Source organism: Thunnus maccoyii, chromosome 10 (genome assembly GCF_910596095.1).
Source record: "Thunnus maccoyii chromosome 10, fThuMac1.1, whole genome shotgun sequence".
NCBI lineage: Eukaryota > Metazoa > Chordata > Actinopteri > Scombriformes > Scombridae > Thunnus > Thunnus maccoyii.
The window spans coordinates 26,467,855-26,487,739 of record NC_056542.1 but is presented as its reverse complement, the minus strand read 5'-3'; the positions used below and the strand labels follow the sequence as shown (position 1 = coordinate 26,487,739).

Genomic DNA, 19,885 nt, shown 5'->3' with positions numbered 1-19,885 from the left:
CAGGAGCAACCTGAGCAGCAGCAGAGCTGGTGAGAATGCCACCGCCTTGCCGTTACGTGGAACTGGCAGAATATGACCTCCATGTGAAAACTGCTCTTGGCTGGGAACTGTGGGAGTTCAACTGAGCCGTTGGAATACATTGTCTTCATCTGGGCGCACTATCCCATCGGCGGCATTAACAAGGAAGGAATTCCTCTATCACAGCTCCCACAACAAAGAAGAAAGAGAGAGGAGCAGAGCTGGTGGGAGGAGAAGTGAAGTGAGGGGAGGGGAGGGGTGCAGTGTGAGGGGAGAGGAGGACATTGTTTGCCTGTGACTGTGGGCAACAGAAAAGCATGAGTTATCAGGGCATGTGTGAGTGTGTTTAGAAAGTGTGTTTGTATGTGAGCATGTGTGAATGAGTGGACTTGATTGAGTGTGCGTTGGAGGGAGCATGCATGTGTATGTGTATGTGAGGAGTCTTCAGTTTGGGATGTTGGGAGCTGGGAGGCCGTTCAAAGGATGCTCAAACAAAGCTGGATTTTTTTTTTCTTTCACTCCTTTTTGAATGGTGATTGAGGACTGGCTGGATTCCTTTACTCATGCTGTTGGGCTCTGCTTCAGGGTAAGTGTGGTTCACGTAAACTCAAACCGCCAAAAACTGCCACCAACACAGGATTGGCTTAGAGGGAGTTCTGGTTTTGGACTTTGCTGGTCAGTGATTGAACCAGGGAGCCATGTGACAGTGAAGGAGTTGTGACTGACGGATATTTCTTCATTTATTCTGAATAGGTACATAAAATACAAGTGCAACAGGCAATGAAATATTCCAGTAGAAACAAAATCAGTGTGAATGGATCATTGTAATGTAAGTATATTTTATTCAACTCAGTAGTTTTTTCTGTGTAAACAGTCTTTAAGTTGCTTGGATTTTATGAGAAGGATTCACAATCTTGATCAACATTTTAACCTCAGTTGGCGTGGCCATTTTCACTAACTGCTCGTTTTGCAGAAGCCATGCTGACATTTCATTTTATACAGTAGCTTTGTGTTGCATGTTTAGAGGACTCTGTCTCTGAGATGAATTTGTGACCTTGTACAATATCCACCCCAAAATGTTATGAGTCTCATGGGTGAATGCACAGCTGCCATCCTTGATTAGGGACCACTACCATGATTACTACTTCAGGACCTCCCTTAACAGAGAGACACACACAGCAGTGACACAACATTATGGGGCTCTACTGTTGTGATTTATGATTATTGTCCTTCTACTAATTACAAATCCACCCACAGAGTGCTTCTTGAATAATATAAATGGGTCAGTCTTTGTAATACACAAGACAAACATAAGATCTTTCTAGGGCATGCTGGTGAGTAAGGCGTTGGTCAAAACACTTGTATATATGCACATACATGTGTACGCAATTAGATAAAAATTAGATATGGGATGTGTAATTGAAGTAACTGATTTCCTCCAGATAGTAACATTAGGTTTTTATTTCATATTTATTTTTCCACGCTGTGGAGAAACCCCTATACTATGGTTGTAATTGAATTCATCAGGAAATGGACTGCGGTCATGTATCATAAATCACTGTTGAGAGCACAGAAAGGGCTGGTCTGAATTAAGGGCCATTTCTAAACAGGTTAAGTGATGGGATGGTTAGGTCATCCGCAATATGAGTTAAATGAAGGAGTGGTTCTCTGGCTCCCTGGTTCTCTAGTATCATCATACTAGAAAGAAAGAGGAGGTGCACATCAGATTCAGGCGTGGGGCATCTTCAGAGGATTTTTCTGGTTTGCTTTCATTGTTGAATTATGTAGGTCATAACAATGTTATGTTTCCTCATTTGAGGACCAAAGACTGCCTATAAAATGGTTAATTGTATGTTGTATATCATCATCTGGGTGGTCCGGTCTATTAGACATAATAAAAAATACATATTTTGATTTAAGAGCATCCCTCCTCTAATGAAACTACTCAGCATATCCTCACATACAGTGCTGTGAGATCAGTGTAGAAGCAACCGTGTAATTTAGCAAATGACCACACATGTGGTGCAGTAACCAGACACGGCACACCCTCGCTCTTGCATTGTTAACCCATGTGGACACAGCCACAGACACTCTCTCTGGCCTCCTCAGGAGACTGCTGGGCAGTGATCTGAGCTAACTGGGTAATCATTGATCTTGAGGCTGGGGCTTTGTCTGGGCACCACTCTCTGATCCGACTGTGTACTCCCCTGTGGATCCCTTGACTGCATCATCTGCTCTGCAGAGACAAGCATGATGTAGATGATTACTAGCCTAATGCACATGGAGGCATCATATCAAACTAGGTCATTTTGAGATTCTCATTTAGTTAAAAGCGGTGGCATCTTAATTGTAATTGGTTTTACGTTTGGGAATGAGAAATGAGATTATATTCAAATATGGGATGGATATTGACAGTTTTTCTCCTTGGCTGCAGACTTTCTTTGTGTCTAACCACTGGCAAAGATAAATGCAGAATATTCAGCATCATTTGTCTGCCTAGTGCCTAACTGTAAGATATAACTGTACACCAATTGTGCTTAAAACAATGCAACACAAATGCAAACAGAAGAGAAGTACAAATAATGTACACTACTATCTTCACTATATCCTCTTTTTCTGCATTTTCAAGCCAGAAAAACATCTTCTCAGTAGTAGTTTGAGAAGCCAACATCCTAATTTCCCCTTTGTTGAACCATATTGCCCCCCTCTCCAATCTTTAGTCACCAAGCATGTCCTGAGGTGACCTGTATAATTCTGAATGGACCAGTCCAACCTCGTCTCGGAGGGAGGACCCAGCCTCAACAGGAACCCTGACTGTGATCTACTGATGGGCTCACCTCAGCTCCTCTAGACCAAGATAATTACATTCACCTTTAACCCTTCTGTCAAAACAATGAAGGCACTGAGCTGAGGGTGAAGAAGGCATGCTGACACAGTTTGAATCTGTCACTGCCAATGCTCTTTATGACACTCTTTTCAATAACATATTAATTTAGACAGACGAGATATTTATCAGATCATAGTTGGATTGAAAATTGTCATTCAAGAGGATTGGTAAGTTGGTGACCATTATCAAAAGCCTTTTTTTCCAGAACAGCACTTTCATGCTATTGCTGTGTTGTTTTCCTAACAACCCCCCTCCACTGCCCCCATGCCAGTCTGTGTTCCTTCCCTCCCCTCTTATTGTCACCCCAGAGAAATGAGGCGATGTCTGCATTTTTATGGCTGTCATATTTGATCAGATCCTTAACGGGTTTCCCAGGACTGGTCCAGGCTGAGCTAGAGAAAGAGTTGGCTGTTTGCCAATGGTTCTTCATGCCAGACTCAACAGTGGGATCCTCGACAAGCCTGTCACATTGATTTCTAAGCCCAGAATATTTCAGTTGGTGATGCGAGATAGAGAGGAGCATGTGTGTATGTGGTCTAAAGGAAGACAAAGGGACAGGGAATATCCTGGCCAAGTATCTCTGCTGTGGTTCCCTCTTGTCTCTCATTGCCAAGAAAAGGGAAATATTGGCACGGAAATTTAGCAAATAAAGAATGTGAGAGACTGGTTTCATTTAGTCTCAGTGCAGTTTTCTGAAGATGGTGGCAAGTAGTACATAGTGACTTTAATGCAGGAAAGTTGCGCTTTCAGGGAAAGAACAGCATGTTTTGTTGATTTGCACAATGAGCAATTTTTCATTACATGATGACCCAGAGCCCACTTGTCTTATTTTAGGTAGCTGAAGGATCTTCCGCATGCATGGCCGAGGGGCCTTACCTCACCTATTACTACCTCACTAGCCTCTGGGCTGAAGGATTATGGGTAACCTCATCAGCAGGCCCAGCTGCCTGGGCCAGAAGTCCAAGCATGTGAGGTCAGATGAGGACTTCCTGAAGGAGTGCTACCAACGACGAAGAGAGTGGCAGCCACAGGAGCAACATGGGGAGGCCAAAGGACAAGATGTTGTCAAAGACAAAGACAAGGAGGATACGAACAAGGAAAGAGAGGTAGAGAGAGACAAGGGGGCACAGGAAATAGATCTTAAGAGGGAGGAGGGGGCTCATACTCCCGTTTCGGACAAACTCCTCCGCAGCTCCCCTGCTTCCACAATCAGGAGCACCAGTACTCTGGATAATGCCTGGCATAGCAGCCCTTCTCCAATAAAAACATCCCGGAATGGGACACTAACAAGGAGAATGGTGCCTCCAGAGTTTGCCAGATCTCCTCTGGCTCACCCTGACAAGAACGCTGCAGAGAGAAGGGCCAGCTTCCAGAGAAGAGACTCTAGAGAAGGCAGTCCCTGGTCCTGGAAGACTGTGGCATCACGTGAGGTTACGGAGGTGACGGAAGTGACAGAAACAATCGTAACTGAAATCGTTGAAGTGACAGAGTATCCAGCAGGAGATAAAGGAGGGGATCCTATAGTCACCAGAACTGTTAGAGTCCTCAATGGAGTCGCTGAGGAACTCGCTCAGGTTGATAAAAACACGAACTTTCAACCATATCAAGTCTCATCTGTCCTTCCATTCCATTCCTTCCTCCTCTCATCTAAACTAACAATTCTCACTCTAGTCTGTCTTTAAAAGCAACATTTTGTCTCTATGACATTGTGGTGGGTCTGAAAGTCTAAAGCTACAATTTTATAAATTGATGCAACATGTGGACCTTCTTTACTTTGCAGCTCCAAAGTGATGGGCACTCAAGCTCAGACCAGGATTCCTGCCTCGATAAATGGAGTGTATGTTTTACCCTTAATCCTAATCTACTTGTGTTGCAACAGATCATGTTTTTCCTGAAATCATTGACCTATTTTCATTCATTCCCACTACGGCTAACATTTTTTGATGGTCTCCCTAAAGGGAACAAGATCTACCTTGGCACTGCGGGATGTGTCTACAGATTGTGAGACATTCCTCCAAAACCTGGAATCATTGCTCACATGGGTATATGAGATAGAGGAGCTCACAGCCAATCAGAAACCACCATCCTCAGAGGTCAAAGTGGTGAAAGCACAGCTTCAAGAACAAAAGGTTTGTTTGTTATCAGCGACATCACATCACCCCATTTCATGTTCCAAAAAACGTCTTTGAAGGACTGTAGTAGGGGGAATATACCTGAAAGGTTTACCTATAGAAAGGTGTGCTCAGGTCATGGAAAATACACCCTTTATAATATAATTCAGGAGTGAATGGGTGGCGTTCATAGCCACAATGAGCTTCAGTATGTCTTTGTGAACATTTCCTGGGGGTATGAAAAAAAGCAGGGAAGTCTCTCACCTTTCAGCTGTAATCACACCCATTGTGAGCTTTAGGATGAGGTGAAACCTGCCTGGCTCTTAACAATATAAGCTTGACACATGAGACAGGGCTTCCTCCACACTGACACAAAGACAGAAAAACACAAGAATAGGGCTTTGATAAAGGTTAATTCTTACTGCAAGCAATGACATTTCTCTGAAATTAAACCTCATAAGGTTAACATTCACTGTAGTACTGATAAGAACTGTGTGTGATTTCTGATTAAATAAATAATAGTCTCTGTGGGGGCTTTGATTTATATTTTAATCACATGCCTGTGATGAACATTTTTGATTCAACAAAATATGACCTTACCTGAGAATGTTTTGTTGTTCTGCAGCTCTTGCAACGCCTTCTAGCCGACCGACGGCGCAGCATGGACACAATGATGTTGGAGGGCCCTCGCCTGGTGGAGGCCCACCCAGGAGAGGAGGGGGAGCAGGCAAAGGTCAAGCTCTCCACTCTCAAACAGAAGTGGGAGGCCTTACAGCTGGAGGCAGAGCAAAGGTCAGCTTCATTTATTGGCAATGCCACACTTTGGTTTGGCAAAGATTAATGTATGATAGAAATTTCATTCACTCATGATGGGAACTTTGTCATTGGTAGGAGGGCGAGTCTGGAGCTCATTCTGCCCAGGGCCCAGCTCTTCCAGGACGGAGTAGAGAGCCTGCAGCAATGGCTCATATCTGTGGAACAGGTACTAGCGGAACTACGCAATGCAGAGAGAGTGATGCTGCATCTCTCAGAGGCCACAGATCGGGCCAAGGTTGGAAATCTATCATGTATGGTTCAACTGCATGTATACAGTACATGTGCACTGTGTTGTTTGATGAAAGTAATATAATTTTGACACATTATCATTTTCTTTTAGGCTGTTGTTGAAGAGATTCAAGTCAAAACTGCTGACCTAGGAAAAATACAGAAGTCAGGTCATGATCTAATGGAAGCAATCTCAGGTAAAGTTTACTGCACATTAATACTAATGTACATATTATTGAAATGTGACAAATAGCAGACTCCTTTATTGTAAAACTGTTAGAAGTAACAGTTACAGTAAATATTAGATACTTGTAATGTCTGGTATAGTAGCCTATTGATGAATTCTACAATGTATGTGTCAGTCAAAAAAGTACATCCTGCCAATCCTACCAAAGTTGAAAAACATATTTTTTAAAAATATTATCAATATGAGCCCGAACTAGTACAGTATATTGGTCTTATCTAAAGAATTCTGAATGGTCTTTTTTCAGAGGAGGAGGCCCAGCAGGTGCAGGAGAAGATGGATGCTCTGCGTATCCGTTGCTCTGTGCTGAGTCTGAGCAGTCTGGATGTGCTGCAGAGGCTGGAGCAGGCCCTGGAGGCCTCTAGTCGCTGTACATCCAGCCAGGAGGACCTTCATCTGTGGCTGGGCCGCATCGAAAGGGAGCTTCTGGGGGCAGCAGGAGCACAGACACATGCCGGAGATGCAGTACTATGTTCAGCTGAGAGACAGAGGGTAACGTTAATGTTCCCACACAATACTAAATACTACAGGTTGTATACACTCCCTAGCAGCACACTAGTGGAAGTTCGAAGCAAATGGATGAAAGAGTGTGTGAATTTGCTGCAAGAACAAAAGTAAATTGTGTTAGACAGGTTATAGCTTTTTGTGTTTTTTGACTAGAATCATTAAATCTGGTTAATTTTGTGCTTAACAGCTATGTTTTGTGGCATTGCTTGACATAGCAGAGCAAACTACTTCCAAATTGTTGATCACATTACTGAAGTAAGCTAGTATCAGTTTTTAAAGAAGGTAGCTAACTTCAACTGTGTACCTGAACAAACTTTCTTTACTACTTAGCTAGCTAGCTCACCAGCTAGCAGTTAAATGTACCAAAGTAGGGATAAGTTTACAGGAATTTAGAAAAGCCAACCATTGACATATTTACAACATACTGTATCTTTCATTACTTTGCTAAATTTAAATAGGTTAGGTTACCTGGTTGGCTAGCTTTATCAAGTTATGACGAGCTATGCTTATGCATGTGAAGCTAGCCATATACTTAAGAATGAACTATACACATGACAGCTGAGTATGTTTCCTGTAACTTATTTGCAAACACATACTGTATCAGACTTACTGTGTTACTGACAGCCATGAACCATGCATCTCAAATCCATTTTAGTATATATGTCCACATCGCATCTCTAGTGGACCTCCATGATGGTGCCTGCTTTGGTGGTTAGTTAGTGACCTCACTTAGCCATTGTTATACACCTGTTTAGACATGTCATTGGAGATAATACACAGGTGTAATTAAAATAATACATTAGTTACACTTGTGCTTTTTAAGTCAGACTATCTAGCCTTTATCTGCATACTATTAGCCTACATTATGACCCTAAATTCAAATATTTGGCACATTTTTACATACAGTATAAACATAAGGTATGATGTATCAAATATGCATCTCATATATTGTATTATTATATATCAAATGTATAATATATATTTGTATAATTATTTTTTCATGATGAATGAAATCATCATGAAATCATGAAACCATGAATAATTTGTTATACCACACATTTACTAGCTATAATTCAGAATATCCAGTCTATGACAGAATAATGTCAATGCCGGTATTTGCTCGCAAATGTGCTCAGCCTTTGGAAATGTTAGTATCATATTTAAATGATAATGTTATCACTGCTATGCTAAGATACTGTACTGTAATTTTTTTTTCAGCTGGAACAGGCGGTGGTGAAAGAGATGGCTTGGTTCAGAGACACAGCGCTAAGTCTTGAAAAGCTGAAAACCATTAATCTGGACCCAGAGCTCATATCTGAACAACTCTATGAGCAGAAGGTCAGGACATTATGCACTCAATAAACCTTTTCCCACTTTCAAAAGTAACATGTCATGTTTAAATTGAATTTGTAATGTGAGATATTCTGTAAAGATGTATAGTTTTATAAAATCATTAAAATAATGTTAGGTATGTGAATTTAATTTGATGTATTATATCCTGAATAGATTTTGGCTGTGGAGATTCTCCAGCACAGGTTCAACATTGAGAAGATGGTGAAGATTGCTGAAATCTTGTTAACATACAGTGATGAAGGGGAAACAGGCGATCTGCAGGTATTCTCTTCATTCCATTTTATGCAACCATTTTACCAATAATTCAAACAAAATGATTGAAATCTAAAATCTCACCTCTCCATGCAGACCCCATTAGAGGCCTTACAGGAACAATGCAACACCACCTCAGCCACCAATTCCCATGTGGTCCTGCAGCTTGAGCATGCTCAATCACTTCTTCTCCAGTTCTCAGAGGGCCTCGCTGAGGTTTCACCCTGGCTAGAAGAAACTCAAACCCTTATTGGCCAGCTCTCCCTGAGCACAATTAGCTATGAAGCATTTCGGGAACAACAGGATCTCTTACAGGTAGAAGAAGCCTGCTTCCGCACATTAGAGTGCCAGCTTTTCTCTTTTTTTCATCATCCCTTTTTTGTTCAGTTCAACAAAGAAGTCCTTTTATACTTCACATTCTGCGACCATTTTCCTCAGGGTAAATGAGCTGTTCTGTTCAAACATAGTTCATTACTGTAATCTCCTTCTTTACCTGGTTACCTTACCACCACTGTACTATAATGCCATTTCTGTTTTGTCAGGTATGCCATGAAAACTGAGACATTGTGATTTTTTTCAACCTTCTTCTACTCATTTTAGAGATTAAACTCAAATCTGGTTCTTTCTGAAAAATGTCTTCTCTCCACATTGTTATTAAACCTCTCTTTGTCTTTCTCCTCTGCTAAGGGTCTGAGGGAGTCTATAGCAGAACACAGACCCTTGATTGCACGCTTATGCTCTCTGGCAAAGCGCTTGTCAGAGCTAAACCCCACTCAGGGGGATGAGTTCTGTCGCAAAGCTACAGAGGCCGAGGAACAGCATAGAGCCATTAGAGACCGGGTCAAGGAGACTGCCAATCTACTCGAGGAGTCTCTACCTCGATTCACACAGGTAAGAATGCTTGGATAATGCAGAAAAAAAATGTCGTAAAGAGCTCTCCGTCGACATCAGGGTGAATTTTTCATTTTTTAGTGTATCACAAATACACAACAAACTTAATCTTTTCTTGTTCCTAGCTGAATGAGAGGATGACTCTTATCAGAGAAAGTCTTGACCGCCTGTGCAGTCGCATGCAGACTCCCACCTCCCTTCAAGGCCTCACGCCGAGGATCCAGGAGCAGCTGCAGGATAACAAGTACACCCTGACTGAGCTGTCCAAGCTGGAACTGGGCCTCACCAGTATCAAGACACAGGCGGACGAGCTGCTGGCTAACACACAGGCAGCTGGTGATGGATCCATAGGCACAGGTGATCATCTTGGTAGAAATTATCTTGTTTGTACACAGATACAATATTGTCCTACTACAAACACATGTGACATTGATGTAGCACTGCTATTTACTGTTAAAGAGCAGATTTTCAGCAACGTCCTTGCTATATCCTTGCAATTCTAGCAATCCAGGAGCGAGTGTCCAGCCTATCCCAGCTGTGGGATGAGACACATGCTCAGGCCCAGGAGAAGGAAAGCTGGCTGCTCAAACTCTTGGATCTCGCCATGAAGTTCTGGAGTGATGTCAGCGATGTCACGGCTGCTCTCAATGATGCTCAGCAGGCAGTTTTGGATCTCAACGCAAGTCGGACAGATTCCGAAACAATCCGCCAGAGCCTTGAAACCATGCAGGTTTGTCTGGAAACTATAAAAGGGAGCATGCATATGAAACACATATTGTTATAATATGTATACTTATTCACCATGATACCGTGTAACCTTTTTCATTTTTCCACCTTATAGACTCTCAGGGAGGATATTGACAGTTTACAAGGAGATTTGGACACTCTTGGTGTTCTGGGAATGGACCTGATGTCAGCATGTGGAGATACAGACAAACCAGATGTCACAAAGAGTCTAGATGAAGTAAGCGATGCATTTAAATAAAATAATTTTAAACTCACAGTGTTGTGTTGACTAACTGACAGTACAACTCTGTCTTTTGCCATTTTAAAGCTCTATTGTACATGGAACAACCTGAGCAAACTGTGGAATGAATGTCACAAAAAGCTGGAGGAGGCCTTGCAGATGGCCTTACACTATCAAGACACTATGCAGGTGTGTGTTTGCATATACCGTATATGATTGCACATATATATATATGAATGTGTGTGTATATTGAGCCAGTGGAGTCACTAACAAATATGCCATATTCATGCTTCATGTCATTGCCAAATCATTTAGGACGATTTTGGCCACCACTGTCTGACTCAAGCTGTGTTGTGTGGCATTCTGTCAAATACAAAGCTAGTCTTTTATTCAGACTCTTACTCCCTGCAGCTTTGCTTATGATTAAATGACAGATTATGTGGTCCTCTGCCAAAGGCAAATGAGTTTAATGGTGTAAACTGTGTTAGACAGTATCAAAAGAAAACTAGATGAAATGTATCCAGCTGTATGTACCAGCAGGGTTACATGTTTGGCTGTTGAGAACAAAATGTATTCAATGTTACACTCACATGGCATGGCATGAAATCATGGCTGAGTTAACTGGCTTTCATAAGTACTCTTTTATTGTTGTGTTAATAGGGTCTTTTTGAGTGGTTGAAGTCAGCTGAGCTGAGGTCTACTGAAGAGTTCATGGTAGGAACTGACCTGGAATCAGTCAAAGAGCAGCTGCGTGATTTCAAGGTGAGGTTTCACGCTGAGCTGAACACTGAAAAGTATTCATCTATGAGACTAGCTCCAGTGGTCAATGTTCTACCTAATTTTTGGCTCACATGTTAATTGACAATGCTTTTGGATATGTGTATTGTCTTTATTATAACATAAAACATAACATAAAACAGATATGAAAATATTGACTTGAATGTAAGTCTAAACATACAGTATAGTCACTCTTTATTTTTTCCTTCAGGAATTTAAGCGAGAACTCTACCAGAAGAAGATCGAGATAGAAAGCCTGAACCATCGCTTTGTGTGCCGGTTGTCTCCTGGCTCAGAGCGTCCAGGCTCTGTCTCACCGCTGTGTGACTTTAGACTGCGCTGGGACAGCCTGGAGTCAGAGACTGTCAGCAGACAGGTGAGTATATGGAAGCAGATATGATCATGGAATATTAATGTTAACATGTCACTATAATCCATTAATTCAATTTGATGTCAGTACAACAATCAACAGCTGGCCCGGCAGGCACTATATTTAGCTGGAAATTGTGCACACTTCAAAACACGGAATTATTTTTGTCCAGTTGCTGCCACCAATAATTCTACATCACCTGAAATCCTTCTATCGACTCATTCTGTTTGCAGCATCAGCTGGAGTGTGCTCTGCTGGGTCTGGGTCAGTTCCAAAACACACTGGATGAGCTGCACACATGGCTGGCCCGCACCGCTGAACAACTGCAGGGCAGCCAGCCAATCAGCATCGACCTGCAGGCCTGTGAAATAGAGCTGGCTAAACACAAGGTTGGTGGTGGCCTAATTACAGTAATATATAATGATTAACAGTTCAAAATAAGCCATTGGAAATGTCAGACGTAAGTTCTGAGGTAACAGAACTCTTTCAGACTCTGAAGGTCTCAGAAAACAGTAAATCCTGTAACTCAGACCTTCACATTGAACTGTGGGTTTATCTGCTAGATAACACTGAACACTTAGCCTTGAATGAATAACAGGTCTCTGTCTTCTGAAAGTGAAGTGTAAATCTTTGTGTCCACCAGCATCTGTAGCCCATGTAACATTCCTGCTCGCTGTTAATGAACTTTTAACAGTACTATAGTATTAACACTACAAACTGCTAGAATTGTCTGATAATAATGTCTTTGACTGAACTGTGAGACACAACTATGAGCAGAAAACACTTAGTTCCATATTCCTCCATGCAATACTTGAACATGAATTTAACTGACACAGATATGATTAATCTGCTTTTAACTTCATAATGCTTCTTTTTTCTCAAAGGTCTTGCATAATGATGTCATGTCCCATGCCCGCACGATGGAGTCCCTGAACCAGGCAGGCAGGGGGCTGCTGGAGGTTGGGTCTGGGGACAGCTCACACGGTCTACAGTCTCAACTGGAGCAACTCAATGAAAGCTGGGAGTTTGTCCGCTGTGAGACCGAACGCAGGCAGCTGGAATTAGAGAACAGACTCAGTCAGGTAAAGATAAAAGAAAAAGATCCATTATTTTCTTTAAGTTGTGGCAAGAGTGATTATTAGATGATTAGTTATGCTGTATTTTATGTTTCATTATCACTGTAGCACGGCGCCCTCTTGTGGTGATTGTAAAGATGAACATACAGGTGTGTGGGTGTGAGTCCAGATTTGAACTTGTGGCATTTACTGTCAAAAAGGGAGGCAAAGCTCTATTAAATTACAGGGATAAAAGGACTGGAGCATGCTAATTAATTTGCAGTCCAATTTTGACATCAGAGTCAAAATGGGCAAATACATACAGTACAAAGTCGGTCTAGAATAGATGTACAAATGTCATTGGATAGTTGGTTGAACACGGTTTTAAATCTATTGGATAGTGAATCCAAGGACGGGAATTGCAAAAATATTTGGCAAAAGAATTTAAAAAACATGTCTTACATATCTATAACTAACAATGTATTATAATTACCAAATAATATTTTGTCAATATCCAGTCACTGCTCCACTTCTGCACAAATAAAATATGATAAAAAGTTTAATGGCAAATTATGTTAAAAGATATAATTTTTCCCATAACTGAGGTTGTAGTGAACTGACACATTTGTCATCACAGCAGATTTTACATTCATTCTGTTGTTTTTTTAATGCAGGTGCAAGATGTTACAATGGAGATTCAGGACCTTCTGCAGTGGCTGGAGAACACAGACCTGAGACTCTCGTCCTTCAAAACCATGTGGGGTATGCCAGACTCTGCTGCTGAAAGGCTCAACGCACACTTGGTGAGACTGATCAGACTTAGACTTAGACTTAACTGTAGACTTAACTGTAAACATCAAAAAGTCACACAAGAAATGTAACAATTTTATCCCATTTAAAAATGATATCCTCCCTATGAACCAATTTTCCTGACTCTCCTCGCCCATGATAGGAGTTGTGCAATGAGATGGAGTCAAAGCTCCACGCCTACACAGATGTGAAGAATGCCATCCACAGGATGCTGGAAAGAAGCAATGTTGTGCGGGGCTCGAGCACTGAACACAGCATGTCTATTCTTGAACAGAAATGGGCATCTGTTTACAGCAAAGTCCAGGAGCGAAAGGTTATTTAACTCTTCATAATCGTCATGTGTTACCTCTGTTAAGTTTGTTTTTAGTTCCAGCCTGTTTTTGTTGTGAATACAGTAAATTATTATACCAGCGTGACATACTGTTTCCATAGGCAAAGCTTACCAAAGGATTGAGTCTGGCCAAGGAGTTCCACAGCAATGTCCAGGAACTACTCACTAAGATGACTAAGTGTGAGGAGTCAATTGGACTTCTTCCTGCTCCCAGCTTCGTTCTGGACACAGTTTGTACTCAGCTGCAGGATCACAGAGTAGGTCTTGTTATACCTGTTGTAGTCTCTTTTTCTGCCAGAACATTTGGAAGTATTTATTTTTGATTCATTAAATACTTTATTTGTACAGACACTGGTGAATGAGGTGAACGTTTACGGTGAGAAGAAGATAACTGTGGAAAATGCAGGCTGTAGACTAACAGAACTGAGCAGGAAGGAAGACTGTGATGTTATTCATAACCTAATCATGACAGTCCAGGATCGCTACAAAAAGCTACAGCAACGCACTTCAGAAAGAGGCAGGATGCTGGAGGAGGTCAAAAAGAATGCCAAACAGGTATAAAACTATATCATCTCCAATCTAAATGGATGACCTTCACCATCCTTTTCAAACTGTACATGTACTTCAGTTGTGACTTGTGCCTCTCAGATAAACTTTTGCATAAGGTCTGTCTTTATTTCTCATATTTCAGTTTAATGAATCTTGGCGCCTACTAGTGGACTGGATGACGGAGGTAGAACAAACATTAGACACACATAAAGAGATTGCAGTGTCCCACGAGGAGATTAAACAGCAACTGACTGAGCAGAAGGTGCAGTAGGCATCGCAATAACTAGAACTTACATTATACGCTATATGTTTGTGAATGCCTCAGATGCTGATCACTCGTTTTGTAATTAGGAGTTCCAGAAACTGCTGAGATCAAAGCGGCCCATGTACGAGGCCACGCTGAAGAGTGGCCGCAGCCTTCATGAAAGAGCCCAAACCAGCCACGACAGACAGCATGTGGAAAACCTCCTTGCTGAACTCAAAGACACATGGGACACAATCAGTGGCAAGTCTATGGAGAGGTATGGAGCTCTATTAGTGTTGGCAGGTGCACATTCAAATTTCTACCAAATGTAAAAGAAAATCCTTATTTTGAGAATGTACCCAATTTCTTGTTCTGTTTTTCTTTTTGCAGACAACATAAGCTAGAGGAAGCATTGCTGTTCTCAGGCAGATTCACCGATGCTCTCCAGGCCCTGAATGACTGGTTGTATAGGGCAGAGCCACAACTAGCTGAGGATGTTCCTGTCAGTGGAGACAAGGACATGGTCAACAATCTGATTGACAAACACAAGGTATACCCATCATGAATTTTGACTTTTTTGCCCTGATAATTCACAATGTTGAACACATACCACATACATACTGTATACCATAAATTCTACAGCTTCTGCATATACAGTAATTAATATCTGCAATAAAGAAATATGTGTAGATGTATGTGTGTGTGTATATATTTTTGTAGCAGTTTCTTCACAGTGCTATCAGTTAAGGGCAGGTTCTCAGGATGTTTTCTTTCTCTTAGGCATTCCAAAAGGAGCTGGGGAAGCGAGCTGGGTGCATTAGGACCCTGAAGCGCTCTGTGAGGGATCTGACCAGGAGTAGCACAGCTGATGCTCACTGGCTGCAGGAGCAGATGGATGAACTGGAGGGCCGCTGGGAGGCAGTGTGCAAGCTGTCAGTCAGCAAACAGGACAGACTGGAGGTTGCACTTCAGCAGGTAATTCTCACAAATAATAGAGGACATAACAAAATGTATAGTTTAACTTAAATTCTGACATTTTTGGATTAAGCTGTCAAATACACATTGGCTGATAACTGGCCATTAATAAAAGTAACATTAACCCTTACTTAACCCTTATCTTTGTCTTCATTCTTGTTAGGCTGAGAAGTTTGATGGTCTTGTCCACTCTTTCATGGAGCGCCTCACTGAGGCAGAGAGAATATTGAAATATGGGGTCATACCAGAGGAGGAGGAAGGTTTGCTTGCCTTCCGCAAACAACACGAGGTCAGTATAAGATGATACTTTATCACCTCCTATGGGGAAATTCATTTTTTCTCATCTTATCTTCTTCCATGGAGGTCACAGGTCAGGGTCAGGTCAGGGTTACAGAACAACATCCTGGGGCTGATAAGGATTCAGTATCTGGCTCAAGGGCAGTAAGGCAGGGTAGATATTTGTTGACCCTCATGCTTGAACCTTTTCAACCAGTTGACTCTACCATGAGGCTATATTGTTGTTTAACCACAAACCCTTTTAAAACACCCATAAAAATTAATAAATAATGAGCTACATTTTATTTTCATGCCAAGCATTATCATACATGATATTATTTGTGTTAGAAACAAAAGGCTGAATAAATCCTTTCTCTGCCTCTCCGTAGGAGTCAATGGCTGCCTTGCAGGCTCAGGTGGTGGAGTTACAGAACATCCGGTGTCTGGGTGAAGAGATCCTGGCCTCTTGTCACCCAGATTCCATAATCACCCTCAAATCTTGGATGAGTGTCACCAAGACCCGCTATGAGGAGGTGAGTGCTTTTGTGACTGCATAATAAACAATAATAAATATTGTTTTCACTAGGGACTAGATACTTCATAAAAAAAATATTTAGGAAACTGATAGTTGCCATAAGTTAGGTAAATGGAAAAAGTATAAGGCAGTGAGACATTGTCTCAATAGGTTTATCAATTTATAAACTGTAAAACAGTGAGGTGTAATTTCCTCCTGCTCCCTGCTGTTTTCTGAGTTAGGTTCAGACATGGGCCCAGCAGCAGGGCCAGAAGATCCAGACCAGCTTGTCAGCACTGGAGGCAGAGAGAGAGGAAGTCCAGAGGTTGTTGGACTGGATCTCCTCTGCAGAGGAAGCCCTCGACCTCAGAGACCAAGAGCCACTGCCTGAGACTATGGAGCAGAACCAAGAACTCATTGAGCAGCACAGGGTACAATTTCTCTACAACAGAATCTTACTGTGCTCTAAGAATGTGTGGGTTTACATGTCACACTGACACTGATCATTCCTCTCTGCAGGTATTCATGGAGGAGTTGAATAAAAAGTTCCCAGAGGTTGAGCATGCTACAAAATCCTGCAAACACAAAAGCATTTCTAAACAGCAGATTTCCCCCAGCAAACGGCCACTCACAAGTAAGCCACCATGGACAATGCTGTTAACAATATAGTTTATGTTGTGTGAAAAAAACATTATTGTATTATAAGAACTGACAGCTTGATGACTGGCCCACTGCTGATGATGTGCAGCAGAATCACTTGACTGAGCTGATCCCAGATTCCAATGTTTGTCCATTCAGAGAGGAGGAGCACTCTGAAGCTGCAGCCTGCTGCACCGATTCCTCTGGAGCACCTTGACCCCCAGACTCCACAGCTCAGTCAGCTGGTCAGTCGCTGGCAGAAACTTTGGCTGCTGGCTGTGGCGAGACAAAGCCGTCTGGAACAACACCAGCAAACACTCAAAGAGGTTATTGTGCCTTAAAAATGTCACTGTAGAAATTTTAACAGAGGTTTCATTAGAACATGTTTTGTTTGAAATTTACTTCCATAAAACTTAATTTGATGCATTAATTAACATGAATGTTGTGATATTTTTAATTTCTGGACAGATGGAAGAATTTGCAAACTTTGACTTCAATATTTGGCGAAAACGTTACATGCAGTGGATCAGTCATTTGAAGTCTCGGATCTTGGATGTGTTCCGCAGCATCGACCGGGACCAGGATGGACGCATCAGCCAGAAGGAGTTTGTCGACTATGTCCTCGCTTCTAGTGAGACTCACTTGCTGTTGCATTTTGCAATTTGATCGTGAAATGTAAAAGACAGCATCTGAAATGACTTATTAGTTTGGTGGAACTTTAATTTCATATTATTAACATCAACGAAATAAATACATTTTCAGTGTTTATGATAATATTTATATTGTTCCCCATATTCACTTTTTTAAACCAAGTATGCCATGTCTATGTAATTAAGTTAACACTGGCTTGGGATCTCTCCACTGCAGAATTTCCCACCAACTCTCTAGAGATGAATGCGGTGGCAAACATCTTTGACATGAACAGCGACGGCTTCATCGACTACTATGAGTTTGTGAGTGCACTCCATCCAAGCAGAGATCCCTACAGGAAAACATTGGATGTAGACCATATCAATGAGGAGGTATGAACAGTGAGTTCATAAGGATTCATTAGGGTGACTTATTTATTGTGACACTTTTTATGACACTGATTATTATTATCATTATTCTGCCTTCTTTAGGTGAGCCGACAGGTGTCTCAGTGTAACTGTCCCAAGAGGTTCCAAGTGGAGCAAATAAGTGCCAATAGATACAGGGTGAGTCATTTTTACAGACATTAAGCAGCTTTTTATATTTTCTGCTGTATAAACCTGATGTCTGCTTGCGGTTTCTTGGGAAGAATTCTCACAGAATCCTTGTAGACATTCACACAGAAAGTGATATGGTTCACATTTCTGGTTAGTTTGGATAAAAACACGTAGGTGATTGGAATAAGCAGGCCCCAGAGAAAAATTATGGAAACATCAGTGATGTCTTGAAGATGTGGTGTGAAGGTGCCAAAACAGAGAGGTCTGCCTAAACTCAAAGTATTGTCTGTTTTCTGCAGTTTGGAGATTCCCAACAGTTGCGGATGGTTCGGATCCTGCGTAGCACGCTGATGGTCAGGGTGGGAGGAGGCTGGACTGCTCTAGATGAGTTCCTGGTTAAAAATGATCCCTGCAGAGGTCAATACAATACACCTAACTATACTGTTCTTAATAACACACTTAACACTTTTTTAAGATCAAGCTATTTACTGTAAATATGACAAGCCCTCAGTAGTCACGACCGACAGTGATAGAATGTACTAATAATCTTGATGGATGCATCTATAAAAACATTTTTACATTTTTCACTGACTTTTATCTGCAACCTTACTTTAATTATTTATACATACAGTGTCTGCTGGCTGTTATTAGAGGTGTGGCTACTATAAATTACAGGTTTTACAGTGTTCTGTAAAATTCCCCCGCTGTGTCACCAACAGTAAAAGGTCGGACCAACCTGAAGATCAAGGAGAAGTACTTGTCTCCTGCAGGAAGCACTTCCAAGGGTTTGACTGTCAGCAGGTCCAACTCAAGCCTCAGCCTCTACAGCAGTGCCTCCGCCCCCACCAGCCCTATGACACGCAAGGCAAGCTATAAACTGTATTTTATAACAACTGGTTGCTGTAACATCCTGTTTTCCTTATGAAGATCAACTGTGCAACATACATCATTTTAATATCAAACATTTAAAGATTTGCAGCGTCTACTGGCATCTGTGCTATTTTCACTTTTTTTTTCCACTCTGTCCTTTGTCGGTGTGTTTTTACCACTTTTAATTTACAAGTAGCACATCTTTATTCTGATTCCACTCTTCTAACTGCAAAGTTTAATCTTCACATTAGCTTTACTGGTCAAAATGTTATAATTCTATGTAAAGTGAGTGATACAAGGACAGTAGCAACATCCTCAAATTGAGTTTTCTGGAAATTTTGTGAAATTCAAAACACTACATGTAGCAACTTTACAAAACCAATCTAGAATATTTTACCATTAAGACATCTGACTGTAATTAGCTCAACCTGTCTTGCTTTAGGCATTACTGCGCAGGAGTTTCTCAGGTGACCGCTGCATTCGTCCCAGGAGCTCCATAGCTGCTTTGGGATCTGATCTACAGTTTGTCACAACAGGGGAAGGCAACTTTCCCTCACCATCAGGTCAGCCAGTTCACTTAATTCATCTCAGTTACTTAAAAAAATGCATGCTGCAGGATTACACTTGTTTTACTGGATACACAAACATAATAATAATAATAATAATAATAATAATACATTTAATTTCTACCCCACTTTTCATTCATAGTGAAACTCAAAGTGCTACAGTATTAGAACACACAATAATAGAAACTTGTTACAAACTGAAATGATGAGTTAACCCCGCCCTTTGTTTTCATTCTTTTGCACCCTCTAGACGAAGCTGAGAGGTTACCCACATGATTACCTCTGCCTCTGAGCACCACATGTATGCTGCAGTGCTTAACCCAAACACAGCCTTGAGGCCTCGAAACAGCGATAGAGGGGTCAAAAAAACAACGCATCAGTCACATCAGAAAAGCAGACGCTGAAGAAAAATTACAGAAAAGGTCACCAGTGGTGATGCTAAAGGGTC

At 41.5% G+C, this 19,885-nt stretch overlaps 1 protein-coding gene and 1 long non-coding RNA gene across 4 annotated transcripts in view; one reads left to right on the top strand and one right to left on the bottom strand.

Moving 5' to 3' along the window:
• LOC121905642 overlaps positions 1-5,705 on the bottom strand; it is a 14,703-nt gene extending 8,998 nt beyond the window's left edge. For both annotated transcript variants that reach the window (XR_006098445.1, XR_006098446.1), the window contains exons 1-2: positions 5,617-5,705; positions 5,281-5,382 (exon numbers count right to left, since the gene is read on the bottom strand). This is a non-coding gene — a long non-coding RNA (uncharacterized LOC121905642). The remainder of the gene's footprint in view (positions 1-5,280; positions 5,383-5,616) is intronic.
• Positions 76-19,885, top strand: macf1b (microtubule actin crosslinking factor 1b). 2 transcript variants are annotated; one of them, XM_042424040.1, is made up of 40 exons: positions 76-604; positions 3,740-4,479; positions 4,686-4,742; positions 4,864-5,034; positions 5,642-5,808; positions 5,908-6,067; positions 6,173-6,257; positions 6,552-6,796; positions 8,030-8,149; positions 8,318-8,425; positions 8,513-8,731; positions 9,104-9,307; positions 9,433-9,664; positions 9,811-10,037; positions 10,149-10,271; positions 10,362-10,463; positions 10,935-11,036; positions 11,263-11,427; positions 11,655-11,810; positions 12,306-12,503; positions 13,151-13,279; positions 13,429-13,599; positions 13,719-13,874; positions 13,966-14,172; positions 14,309-14,428; positions 14,518-14,687; positions 14,801-14,960; positions 15,191-15,385; positions 15,549-15,674; positions 16,051-16,194; positions 16,418-16,606; positions 16,695-16,809; positions 16,974-17,140; positions 17,283-17,445; positions 17,682-17,836; positions 17,936-18,010; positions 18,301-18,418; positions 18,721-18,866; positions 19,314-19,434; positions 19,688-19,885. In XM_042424040.1, the coding sequence occupies exons 2-40, from the start codon at positions 3,823-3,825 to the stop codon at positions 19,711-19,713; spliced, it is 6,351 nt and encodes a 2,116-aa protein (XP_042279974.1). In that variant the 5' UTR covers positions 76-604; positions 3,740-3,822; the 3' UTR covers positions 19,714-19,885. The 2 variants fall into 2 exon arrangements, with proteins under 2 accessions (XP_042279974.1, XP_042279975.1); XM_042424041.1 differs by lacking the exon at positions 76-604 and adding an exon at positions 624-847.

Bases quoted from the DNA above. Each gene is read 5' to 3' on its own strand.
- macf1b (XM_042424040.1), top strand. From the start codon at position 3,823: ATGGGTAACCTCATCAGCAGGCCCAGCTGCCTGGGCCAGAAGTCCAAG. The intron at 9,665-9,810 runs GTGATCATCTTG...TTGCAATTCTAG, and splicing joins TGATGGATCCATAGGCACAG to CAATCCAGGAGCGAGTGTCC. The intron at 10,464-10,934 runs GTGTGTGTTTGC...TTGTGTTAATAG, and splicing joins ACTATCAAGACACTATGCAG to GGTCTTTTTGAGTGGTTGAA.